At 34.3% G+C, this 13076-nt stretch overlaps 1 protein-coding gene, 1 long non-coding RNA gene and 1 pseudogene across 2 annotated transcripts; 1 reads left to right on the top strand and 2 right to left on the bottom strand.

Annotated features, from left to right (window-relative positions):
- The first annotated feature begins 494 nt into the window (after positions 1-494).
- LOC142619013 (F-box protein PP2-B1-like) lies at positions 495-1261 on the top strand (annotated as a pseudogene).
- Positions 1262-2810: 1549 nt separating this feature from the next.
- On the bottom strand, positions 2811-3533 carry LOC142619014 (smr domain-containing protein C11H11.03c-like). The gene is made up of 2 exons (XM_075792088.1): positions 3417-3533; positions 2811-3308 (listed from the first exon to the last, which is right to left on the bottom strand). Exons 1-2 carry the CDS (start codon positions 3494-3496, stop codon positions 2891-2893), a joined length of 498 nt encoding a protein of 165 aa, XP_075648203.1. The 5' UTR covers positions 3497-3533; the 3' UTR covers positions 2811-2890.
- Positions 3534-8408: 4875 nt separating this feature from the next.
- Positions 8409-11309, bottom strand: LOC142619015 (uncharacterized). The gene is made up of 3 exons (XR_012841412.1): positions 11161-11309; positions 10352-10391; positions 8409-8937 (listed from the first exon to the last, which is right to left on the bottom strand). It is a non-coding gene; the product is annotated as an uncharacterized LOC142619015 (long non-coding RNA).
- Between the last annotated feature and the right edge of the window lie 1767 nt (positions 11310-13076).

The raw sequence follows: 13076 nt of genomic DNA on the forward strand, positions 1-13076 counted from the left end.
TGATGCTTTCCTAAAGATTACACAATCATCTGTAAAGAATAAATGACTCAAACAAGGACCTCCACAACTAGCAGCACCTCCAGATAAGCATTTGGCTTGCTAAGATTGTGTTAATTGGCTTGATAGTCCTGCACAAAGAAGAAAGATATATGGGGAGATAAGGTAACCTTGGCATAATCCTCTGTTAGAACTGAAAAAACCTTTTGGAGAACCATTGATTAAAACCAAGTATGTAGGAGTAGAGGCTACACTCCAGAACCAAATTGATCCAGCTCTCACCAAAGCCTAACTTCTGCACCATCATTCTTAGAAAGACAACTCAACATGATCATAAAGCTTTACTCATAATTAAATATATATATATATATATATATATATATATATCATGTAACTATTATTATAAGCACTCAGCATTTGTTGACAGAGTTTTGTGCCAATTTATAGGGTTCATTTAACTTATGTACAATTTTTTAAAGTGTTAATTTTTTTTTTTTTTATAAAAGTTTTGTCAAATTTATTTTTTGAGCCCAAGAAGGCAACTACTCAGGCAGCATAGGTGCTCTATATGATTAGATGATTTCTTCAATTACATGCACAAATTAAACAGGTTCCCTAATGTGGCTGAACTTACCAGTGTGTGTTGGCTGGAAATCTGTGGCAGGATTAACACTTGTATGCTGTCCCTGGCCACACTTTATACAGCTTACCTTGAGTTCAAGACAACTACAGCGTCATATGGATTTGAAATCCAACCTATTGAGGCCGTGCTTGGACTTGTTGGAGGAGAAATTCACAAGCAGTCTGTCTATTTGTATGCAGAAAGAGGGTGGAGGCTGTGATACCAGATATTACCAATGCAAGTTGGGTTTTTTAACAGCTGCTGCAGCAGCATTACGGGATTTCACGCACCACAGCCACAGCCTAGAGAAAACGAGGAACTGGATGGCCTTAAGTATCCCAAGGAGAGAGTAGATGGGTGGCTGGAGACTGAGTTGGGTGAGTTCTTCAATGAATCAGGAGAAGATCGTGGGGAACTTGAAATGAGCATTTTGGAGGTCAAAGATGGTGACTGGAAGGGTGGCCTCATTCTTCAAGGGACTGAGATAAAGCTAAACTTTAATAGAATTTTGTTGTTTTGATTCAATTTAGTAAGGTGATTGAAGAAAAGGTAAAGAATGTTGTATGGGATATCGGATGGCCTTGTGATGAAAAAAAAGTACTAGGAGTGAGATATATAGCATTAGTACAGCACATTGTGATGGTACCAGGTGCAAAGATGACAAAACCATGTCTAACACCTGTAACTCAGAAATCATCCTGCATGGGTGGGTCTTAAAATTATATGTCTCTCTGGTTATTGTTGTAATTGGAACATGGATTTCACCCAATAAATCGAATGGAAGTCTATGCTTTATTCATCTATTTTTATTACTTTTTCTGTTATAATTTTTCTTTTATATAAAGATATTCATTAGTAAAGTAAAATGATTAATTTTTTGTTTGCACTGTGACTAGATTATTTTCATTGAGATAAAAATATAATTCATATAAAATGTTATATATGCATGTCTGTATGGGCGTGTGTGTGTGTGTGTGTGTGTGTGAGAGAGAGAGAGAGAGAGAGAGTGCAATATCAGGGATACACCTGGTTGAATGGGGTTGGACGTGTGTAAGCTCTACTCATATCGTCTCTCACCCTCGAGCACTGGCACCATATTGTTTCTTCTTTATCCAAAAAGTCCTCAATCTGCTTCTTTAAAGTGTTAGCTTGCACACCAATCACAGGATTGGGAGAGTGATCAATAACCTGAAGTTCTTGATGTCCTGTACAAATTTGATTGTAAAAATTACCAAAGCGAAGTCTCTGCCAACATCTTCTACAGGCCTACAAATGTTCACAAATGCTCTACAAGGGGCTGCCCATCACATTCACAAAAGTCCACACCTCCTCAATTAGTGCTTCACAACTTGGATTAGATAACCAAGCCATTTCAAAACCAAAAGGCTTCCTTGTACATTTCTGAAGGACCAGAGTCAAGACAAATAAAAATAACAGAGTGGTCTAAACCAGTTGAAGGAACATGCTCAACAACAGTAGAAGAAAACATCTCAATTGAAGAGGCAGAAGCCAATGCTCTATCCAGGCGAGCACAAGTATAAGTAGAATCAAAATGATTTTTACACCAAGTGAAAGGGGAGCTTCTAAAGTCCAACTCAGACTTAGCACAATCCTTCATTACTCTCCTAAATGATTTATATTGCCATGATGGTCTAACAGCACCTACAAAGCTTCATGAGGCCCCAAGAGTTCTTTACAATCACCTGCACATAACCATGACAAAGACTGAATTCCATGCAATGCCTTAACAGCAACTAACTCTCCTTATGTTTTGAGGAATCCGGTTGGTCATAAAAACCAGTAAAGCACAAAGCACCTCCAACATCAGTTATAACAGTATCAACATGAGACTGAGAATAAGATAATTCTGTAAGATCCACATCTGCAGACCAATACAAAGCAAGACCACCACAAAGACCAACTTATTCACAGCAAAAGCAATAGCAAGAATCTTTTTCAAGTTTGGGATGCTTGTTTGCAGTCCGAGAAGAATTGTCCAACTCATTTGCACAATAATATATTGCAGAGTACTATGTGAGCCCGAAAAACAGCCGGAACATTCTCAGTACCCCTGACATCATCCGTAACCACCCTGTCATCAGTTTTTTCAACTGCTCCACTCAGAGAACCACCATCAGTAGTGGTTTCAGGAACAGGAATTTCAGAAACTGCTTGGTTCATTGATGAATAAATTCCCCTTACTGAGGCTGGCACCTTATCAAGGCTTTATCACAACTCCTCCTTTTTTCCTTTAGCTTTTTTCTCTTCACTTTAGCGTTCTACAAACTTGGGCCGAACTGCTATCGCCCCTGCTCGCAAATCATAAAAATGGTATTTCCATTCCTTAAGGTAGTTCCTCACAGCTGCTGGAATGACAGGAGCTCCTTGGCTGTGTTTACCTCTCCCCGTGATGACCTCTAATGGTTTTGGCCTCTGCCCTGATAATTCTATTTGTTGCAGACGGCAATGCAAAGCTTGAATGGCTTCATTTGCATGAAGACCATGCAAATCCAATTTCCATAAGTCTTCTGTGCTATTTACATATTTGAATATTTTCGTGGCTGCCTTAGCGTTGAGACAGTTAGCAACGAATTGTGCTTCTCGAGCCATCAACGAGTAATGATGACCGGAAACACAATCACCTCTTCGATATGCATCATTGGCTGCTCTTGAGTATTGGGATGCTATCCTGTTAAAGAAAATCTCATATGAGAAGAGAAGTTTTTGTGGTATGTAATAACGTAAAACTTAATGAAAAAAAAATCATGATTATGCAAATACATGTTGCCATACTTACCTTGTCATTTTCTGTGCATCTTTTCTATGGAACTTGTAGACATCATCCAATTCACACTCAAAAAGCTTTCTAGTATCCATCAGCTCAGCAATGATCCTGGCTCTCCCAGGGAAAAACTTTTGTCTGTCATTTTGTCACATGGAAAGTAATTTGTGTCACATGGAAAGTAATTTGTGTCACATGGCAAGTAATTTGAAGTAGAATTTATTTTCACAAGTAATTATAAGTAGAATTCATTTCCACATTGTTTGTTTGTTTATTCTCTTCAAAGCTGTCATTGGCAGGCCTTATCCATGTTATTATTGGCAGCTACAATGATGTTAGGAACCTAATGAGCTGTTGTGCTAAGGTTGTGTCTACTATGAAACATTAGCTTAGCTTACTGTCATGCTTAATGCTGGTGCTGTGCTATTGACGCTGCTGATTGGGCTGAGAGGCCAGTGTGTAAGTGCCCTGATTCTGCTGTGCTGCTGTATGCTGTGTTAGTGACTGCTGCAGTGAGCTCATGTGTGTGCAATTTGCTGTGCATGCTGCTTCTGCTGCTCAATGGAGCATGTTAGTACCGTGCCTTGCTAGTGTCCTATAGCAAGTGCATAGTGTTCAAGTGATTTAAGTGTCATGAAACTTCAACTGTTAAGTTTCTGTGATGCCAAGTTACTGTTGCTATATGGCGCTGGAGCCCAATAAAGCATTACTAACAGTCATAATTATAGCCTGGAGCTGTGTTGTAGTACCAGTGGAGCATTGCAGCAGTGTGCAGTTTGGCATTGGTTAAGGTTGTGTAGTAGGCATTAGATATATATGTGCGCTAGATGATAGCAAATGGGGGATATTGCTATGTATATACCTATAACTAATTTGCTAATAGCACATATAATAATTCATATGAGCATGTGACTAACTACTGAGTTGTTAGTGAGCAGTCAAAAAGCTAGGAGCTTGTTACTAATCAATTGAAAGTTTTATTTATTTATTTTTTTATTTTATATAATTCAGAAAACTTTCATGGACACAAAGTTACAACTAGCAGACATATCAGCAAACCAGAACAAACAGAGCAACGGCAACACAAAATTGCGGATTCAGCTCAAATAGGCGAATCAACATTCAGAAAGATAAATTGACTAGTACATACAAGTAACAAAAATGGCTTAGAACTTACAAGGTTTCTAAGTTAACCGAATTCCTAAATTCTGGAGGGACTGTTCCAGAAAATTAATTTGCTTCAAGATTGTTAATTAAAAAAATTTCCATTCAGATTGCTAGCAAGTCCATCTTAGAGTATGCAAACTCAACACATATGAGCAGACTCATTTGTTCCATGAAAATAAATTCAACAGTGATGTGGGAATAAATATTTCCTGTTTTTGAGTTCCAACTTCCAAAGAGGAACCAATAACAGTTTAAGTGACAGAACAAAACAGGGAAAGTAGATAAATCATAAGTGACACTGACCCAATTGCCCATACTTTCTGCTGCATTATACAACAGGCCAACTACTAGTCTACAACCTGACCTCAATTTCATGTACTAAAATTTCCATGACAAGCCTTAAGCAACCGAGGAATCAAGCAATAACAGGTCCCTTACTTTTCTTGTCCAACTCTCTAACGCTTTGATCTCTCTAAAACCATTTCAATTAGTGTAGGATCCTAACACAAGATAATCAAGCTATTATCGGCCCAATGGTGGAGCCTTCTCAGCTTATTAACAGCCAAAACATGACTGTTTTGTAGCATTCTTTCTTATTACTTCATTGTTCCACTACTAGAATCAACTAACTAGTGTTGGGTTTTTGTAATTCTCATTCTCTATCAAAGTTGCATGCAATTAAAGACTAGAGTAGTACTGTGAGAAAGGCTTATTATTTATCATCAAGTTTTGACTTTTGAAAAGGGACCGAAGGGAAAAAGTCCTATAATGGATAGGAAGGGAAATGGGGTCCTCGATGACATAACATTGGCCCCAAGGTTAAGTTTTTATATTTATTGGCCCCCCTTGAAGTAGTGTATATATTATTTTTGGATTAGAAACTCATGAGAATTATAGATTTGTATTTTGAAAATAACAGTTTTTTAAAAATAAATATATATTGACTTTAAGACAAAGGAAGGAAGGGCCAAAAAAAACCATCTCTTGGGCAAGCATGATTTTAAAGAAGAGAGATGTTCCTAATTTTTACCGGTTTTTACAGGAATGATTCTAATACTCAGCTTATTTTAGTTTATAACTTTTTTTTTTGTGCTATTTATGGGTCTCGCACTTTTTAATATTATTTATAGGTCTCATTATAATATTCAGTTAACTTTTAACTTTTTTTTCTACACTTTTAACAAAAAAATTTCAATTTCAACTAAATAAGATGTTTCCAAAAGAACCCTAAGCTGAACCGAAACGGACCCTAAATTGAACTAGTTCAACTAACCAATCTGATTTTAAAATAGTGTGGGGAAGAGAGGGAGACCCAATCCAAAAGGGAGGAGATATTTAAAAGTTCATCCCACTAAAATAAACTGATTTTTTTTTTTTTTGAGAGAACATTGATACCTCAAATTGATTTTGTGTTTTAATGGAAACCACACAAAGTTTTTGCGTTTTTTTTTTTTTTTGAAAAAAAAAAAAACAATAAGGAAAAGATAATAAAAAGTTGAAAATTGGTTAAGAAAGAAGAAAAGATAACATGTCTAACAAATGAAAGTGAACAAAGATGCAAGAGACCCTTTGAAGCCCACATATTGAAATTGAGGAACAAGATGGAGAAAATCATACTTAAAATTTTATTTTCTAGATCTGAAAATGTACAATAACGCACATCTTTTAAATTTTAAATAATGTGGCATTAAAGACATTTTTAAATTTGTAATAATTAATTTGAAAATGAATTCAAGTTACACCTAGTGTAACTTTGTAACAGTTACACCTTTTTTGAACCATTAATTTGTAATAGATTCAATGGTTAAAAATTAACTAATAATTATGACAGCGAGATAAAGCGAGAGAAAAAAAAAAGTTGAAGAAAAAGAAGACAAAGACAACTTCAAATCTACAACAAGCCATTGGACAGGACTGCGCATCCACATAGCCATTATCTCAGACTGGAAGTGACTACTTGGATGGATTATGCATGTCAAATTGTCAATTGCAATTATAGTTGGACATGAACATCCGAGTATTTCTTTTTCTTGTACTTGTCTTTCAAAATACAGTCTTTCCTCTAAATTTCCAGTGGAATGGAAATCCTTATAAAAGACATCTAATTTTATTCAGTGAAATTTGTATAGAAAAACCTTATATCAATTCACTTGTAAAGTTGTATTGTCTCCCACCCACTCATGTCAAGACTCAATCTCAAAAAGCATACATTGCAAAGCTCTCAGTTTTTCTTTTCATCAAACACATAATGAGAGTCTTCATGGAGGTCCTGGCATATGAGAGAGAGAGAGAGAGAGAGAGAGAGAGAGAGAAGAAGAAGAAGAAGAAGAAGAAGAAGAAGACAATGACGGATTAAAAAAAGTGAAGGGCTTTTGAGTTTGCAATTGAGATGAGGGTTAACAAAATTGTGCAATTCTTGTCGACACGCTTCAAAGCAACAACCACTCCTTGGCCCAATTTGGTCACATAGCCGAGGATGTAAAGTACCTTGCCTCATGTTTCCAAAGTTGTATTTTTTCACATATGTGTAGGCATTGTAACAAAGTTGCTCATTCTTTACCAAGGAGAGCGATTTTATGTCATCATTTGTTAGTTTGGATGGAAGATATTTCACCAAACGTTTACGATGCTTTCGAGGCCGATTTAAAGGGTCTTCCTTAATAGCTTGTTTGGATAAATGGAAAGTAAAGGGGAGTAGAGTAGAGTAAAGTAGAGTAGAGGGAGGGAGAGAGTTAAATTACCTTATTTGGATTTTTTTAAGGGATGAGAGAAAGGGATTTGGAGGGGCTCTAATCCCTCAATTTTAATTTTCCCAAATTGGAGATATTTGAAGGAAGAGTAGTGCATAAAAATGTTTGATCAAATGAATTACCAAATTTATCCTTACCATGTTAACAAAATTACAAACTTTGAAAAAGCTAATTATTCTCCTCCCTTTTTTTAATTTTAAAAACATCACAATAAGGTGGAAAATAACCATTCCCGTCTACTTTCCTTCCCACTACTCTCCTCCCCTCTACTCTCCTCTCCTTCCAAACTTCCAAAAATGGCATAAGTGTGATACCTAGAATTTATCTTTTATTTTATTTACTATTCACAACAGAACAGGAACAACCGCCCAAACCTTAATTTTTCTCCTTTGTTTCATCCCTAAACCCTACTCCATTGGAAACCCTATAACCCCTATTATTTTCTAGCTTATTCCCCACAAAAATACCCTTATCATGTTAACAAGATTACAAACTATGAAAAATCTAATTATTCTCCTCCCCTTATTTAATTTTAAAAACATCCAAACAAGATGAAAAATAATCATTCTCGTCTACTTTCCTTTCCACTACTCTCCTCCCATCTACTCTCCTCTACTTCCAAACTTCCAAAAATGCCATTAAGTGTGATACCTAGAATTTATCTTTTACTTTATTTACTATTCACAACAGAACAGGAACAGCCGCCCAAAACTTAATTGTTCTCCTTTGTTTCATCCCTAAACCCCACTAAGCCTTACTCCCTTGGAAACCCCATAAGCCCTATTATTTTCTAGCTTATTCCCCACAAAAACCTAACACTAATTCTTTAAAACCCAAGCTATCCAGATCTACCCTAAGAGTTATATATTAGGTTTTATTTGTTCCCCTTGTCCCACATCACTATTCCTAAGTTAATTTGATATTCAATACTTTTAAATGAGATCAAAAGATCGAACAAAAAAGAAAATCAAGTATTTACCAATACCATCACACACCCATCGGGTCACTCCACAAGTATAAGTGCTTATGGAGTGTGGGGGCAAGGACTGGGATTCAAGTCCCCAGGAAGGAGTTTCACACACATATACACTTAGATTAAGATATAGTAAAATTTCTATCTTGTATCAAAAAATATATATTTACCAATAATCCATGTTCATATATATATATATATATATATATAAACATGGTATATTGATAATAAAATATTTACAGAGAGTATATGCTAGGGAGAACATAGCCCCTAAGAGAAAATTACAATAAAAAAAAAATCAAATCAAACTACAATCAATCAGAATAACATCAACAAATGACCAATTCATTTCAATACTACCACAAACAAAGCAAAAAGCTACTTTCTAAGCCAGACGTCCTGAGAGGAAAAGACAGAGGATCACAATGGCAAAGAGCAAAGCTCTAAGTAGAGAAGTGAGAGAGGAGATTCAAACCACAGACATGGGCACCATAAAATGATGCCAGTATGGCTGGGCTATCACTTGAACCTCTTATCATATATTTTGATATAATTATGAAAAGCCATGGTAGTAGATGCAACAAGTCTTTGAATATGTTCTTGTATGCCTCTTGATCCTCTTGTCCTCCACTTCTTCATCAAATATCTGCAAGATGGTGTGTTAGATCCCTTGTGGTTGCATATAGCCTTTCATCATGGGGTATCTAGAATCAACTAGATAGCATTTCCCCATAAAATAAATAAATATATCATATAGTACTTTCACATTCACACACAAAAGATATCATTGTAACCAACAATTGACCAACCAATTATGAACTTGGTGGTGGCTTCAGAAAGTTTAATTATGGTTTACAAATTACATAAAAAATGTGTGTTGTTTGCTAACTTTCCCGTCTCATCAAGACAAATGAGAATAGAATATTAGCGTCACATACAACCATCACATTTTGGGTTGTATTGCCCTTTCTTCCACCGCATGAACATGTGTACCATCTAATGGAAGCATAAATAGCCTTCATGTTAATGTGTACAATTTTTTTGGATAGGTAAAGAGGGGGGAGGTAGCTAGTGGGGTTTGAACCACAGTGCCTAGACACTAGAAGAAAGGCTCGAATCACCTAGGTATCCCTCAAACCCTTTTCATGCATTTTATTATCTTATAGATGGCACACTTGGAAATTAATGGAAGCATAAATAGCTTTCATGTTGATGTGCATAGGTAAAGAGGGGGAGGGGGCTGGTGGGTTTAAACCGCAGTGCCCAAGCACCACAAGAAAGGCTAGAACCACCAGGGTATCTCTTGAACCCCTTTCATGTTGATGTGTATTTTATTATCTTATAGATAGAAACACCTATTCAAATATTCATTTTTTTTATGGTAAGTTATACATGCAACCGATGAATCTTGAACCCACAACTTCAATTGAAGCATAAATAAACCTTCATGTTGATGTGTACATTTTTTTTTTTTGGATAGGTAAAGAGGGGGAGGGGGCTGGTGGAATTTGAACCATAGTGCCCAAGCACCACAAGAAAGGATGGAACCACAGGGTTATCCCTCAAACCCCTTTGATGTTGATGTGTATTTTATTATCTTATATATAGAAACACTTATTCAAAAATGCTTTTTTTAATTGGCAAGTTACACACACGCCCAATGAATCTTGAACCCACCTCACCCTCCACCTAGAATGTATAAAGGGAGGAGATGCCAATTGAGTTAGGTTGGACCACATTGCCCTAAGTTTCTGTTGTGTTTTACAGTTGAAAGTGGCGCCAAATGAACCTCATTCTTTTAATGAGTAAAAATTTGCCTATCAGCAACAATAGGCAATCTAGGCACCAACTATAGGTAAAGATGTGTCCTAAACTAGTTTAGATATAATTCTTATAGAATTTTATTAACTTACCAAACTAGTTTTTTGTGAAATTAATCTAACAAAATACAAAACCATCAGGCAGCAAGCTTTGTAAAATTAAGAAAGTATGAAAAAGTTAGAGGAGCGGTGCTTTTCTATAGAATAATAGACTAACGATTAGGATAAGTGGTAACTTACAAGAAATAAGCCTCTACCGCAGTGTTTGCAGTGATATCACCTGCATAATTAATACAATGAATGCATAAGAAAATGGTGTTCAATCTCTAATACTCGCATGAATGACTTATCTCCTAATGACAGTAATCAATGACTCACTGATCTAAGACAAAAATACAGTGGGTTATGTCCGAATCATTTTAAGAGAGCAAAATCATTCTTAGAATATGAGCTTGAAAATAAGAAATGCTATATAATTAAAAAACAATGCACATGCATATCTAGTGAAACTCATGGCGAAAAAATTGCTCAAATTTCATACTTTATAGCGCACACAACACACTTGATTCACATACCATCTTGCCACTAAACTCTTAACACAAAATGCACATCCTCCTACCATAATAATGGGATGGAGGGCCAGGTTACAGACTCAAGAACATGACAGTTTGCGTAAGTTACCAATAAATAAATAAAGCAATACCCAATTCGAATTAACAAAGAAAAAAAAAAGTAAATCCAAAAGCAAATAAGAATGAACTGTAATACTAGATTCAAAATACCCAAAACTTGTTCAGGTCAATTATGTTATTTCACCAAGAACATAAAATATGAATATAAAAAAAAATACCCAACACATTACTCATTAAATCAATAGCATTGCTTAAATAAAATGATTTTAACCTAAAAAATAAAATATATTTAGAAAACCCAGAGGTCCCAGAATAATAGAATTAGGGTTTAGAAGTAAAAAAACCCAACTGAATCAGGAACACGAAAAAACATTTACCGTAATATTGTTAAGGTTTCATGAAAGAAAAAACACTTACCGGAATTAGATCTGAGAAATCCTCGGCCTCCGATGTTAAAGAAACTACAAGATCGAGAAAGGTAGCAACTGAGAGAGAGAGAGAGAGAGAGAGGGTTTAAGACAGAAACAATGTTGTGTTTGAAACTTTGAATATAAAAAGGTTGTACCGGACCTACCGGTTTTTGTTTTTTTGTTTTAAAACCAAGTATTACCGTAATAAAGAAATAATATTGTAATAAAGAAAATGAGTATTCCTTTTTTTTATTTATTGCTTGGTGACGTTACTTTTTTTTTTTTTTCTATCCAAAAAAAAAGTTACTTTTTTTTAATCTGACCAAGCAAACATTATTTTACCAATGTAATAAATAGATAATTTTTTTATAAAAAAAGCAATAATTATACGACTATTTAATTAAAATTATTTTCATAAAAAAATATTTTTCTCACATTGAAAAAAATTTCTATAAAATTTATAAAGTTGATAAAAATATTTTATTGATTTTTTATGTGAAAATATTTTTTCATTAGCTAATTACATAATTTGTTAACAATATTAAGAGAAACGCCTAAATTGAATAAATTGAAAACTGAGAAAACTAATGAAATGAAAACAAAGTAAAAAGATTAAAATGAGTTTTAGTCAAAACTTAGGGAGTAAATTTTACATTTTAAATTAAAATTTTTAAAAAAAGTTTTTTTTTATCCATGTTTCTTTGGCAAATTCAAATTTAAAGAAATTTTTTTTTTTAGAAAATAAGATAGCTTCTAAATTTTAGATAAATTTTAATTAAAAAATTCTTTTATTTTTTTTAATTATTAATGATTTTTCTAAAAATAAAAACCCAATTACAAAAGGAAAAAAAAAAAAAAAAAGTTATCGTATAGTTTTGATTTTTGACCAAGAAACGAGGGTCCAAAGCCACTCTTGGGCAAGAGAGGGAGCCCCAGTGGAAGGAAGGAGATGTTTAAGGGTTCATTCCACTTAAAATTTTATTTTCTAAATTTGAAAGTGTACAACGTATAATGCCATTTAAAATTTTAAAAAAAATGTGCCATTAAATACACTTTTAAATTTGTAATATTTGATACATATAATATATATAAGAAAGCGGTGTTTCAAAATTTGTCCAAAGTGTTTTGCTTTATCTATGAGACACCCAAGAAACCACATTAAGAGCATCAGTATTGGTGGTGCAAAAAAACTAGCGATTTGACACTACAAAAAATTATTTTATCTATTTTACCACTCACTTTACAAAATAGTAAACATCAATGGTTTTATTTTAACATTCAACACAATAAAAAATATAAACAATACTATAAAAAAAATATATCTATTACAATAAACAGCAACAACCACCACCACCATTGATGCAACCCACTTTTGCTATATTTTGATAGCAAATTTAGCATTTTAGCAAAATGCCTACGCCAATACTAATGCTCTAACCAATAGTGTGGTGGATTGAAAGTAATAAGTAATAACAACACCACTCGAGTACCCCTATGGGGGTGATTCTAATACTAAAAGTGAATAATAATAACTAATAAGAGCATTAGCATTAGTAGTACTAAAAAATTATATTGCTATTTTTAACACCACCAAATGCAAAAGTGAGGCTCCATCGGTGAAGATATAGCCAATATTTTTTGGCTTCTTGGCTATAGTGCACAACCAAAGATAGTTGCGCACTGTAGCTCAAAGATAAAAATAAAAAATAAAAAAACATTTTATTGCATTAGATATATTATTTTATTGTGTTAAAAGTTATAATAAAACCACTAGGTGTTTTATAAAGTAAGAAGGTAAAATAATTAAAGTAACTTTTGGTAGAGTCAAAGAGCTAAATTATGGCTCTACCAATGTAGATGCTCTAAGTTAAACCTAAACCGTACCTAGTCATATAATCTAACATAAAACAAGGAGGATACTAA

This window comes from Castanea sativa, chromosome 12 (assembly GCF_040712315.1).
Source record: "Castanea sativa cultivar Marrone di Chiusa Pesio chromosome 12, ASM4071231v1".
NCBI classification, from domain to species: domain Eukaryota; kingdom Viridiplantae; phylum Streptophyta; class Magnoliopsida; order Fagales; family Fagaceae; genus Castanea; species Castanea sativa.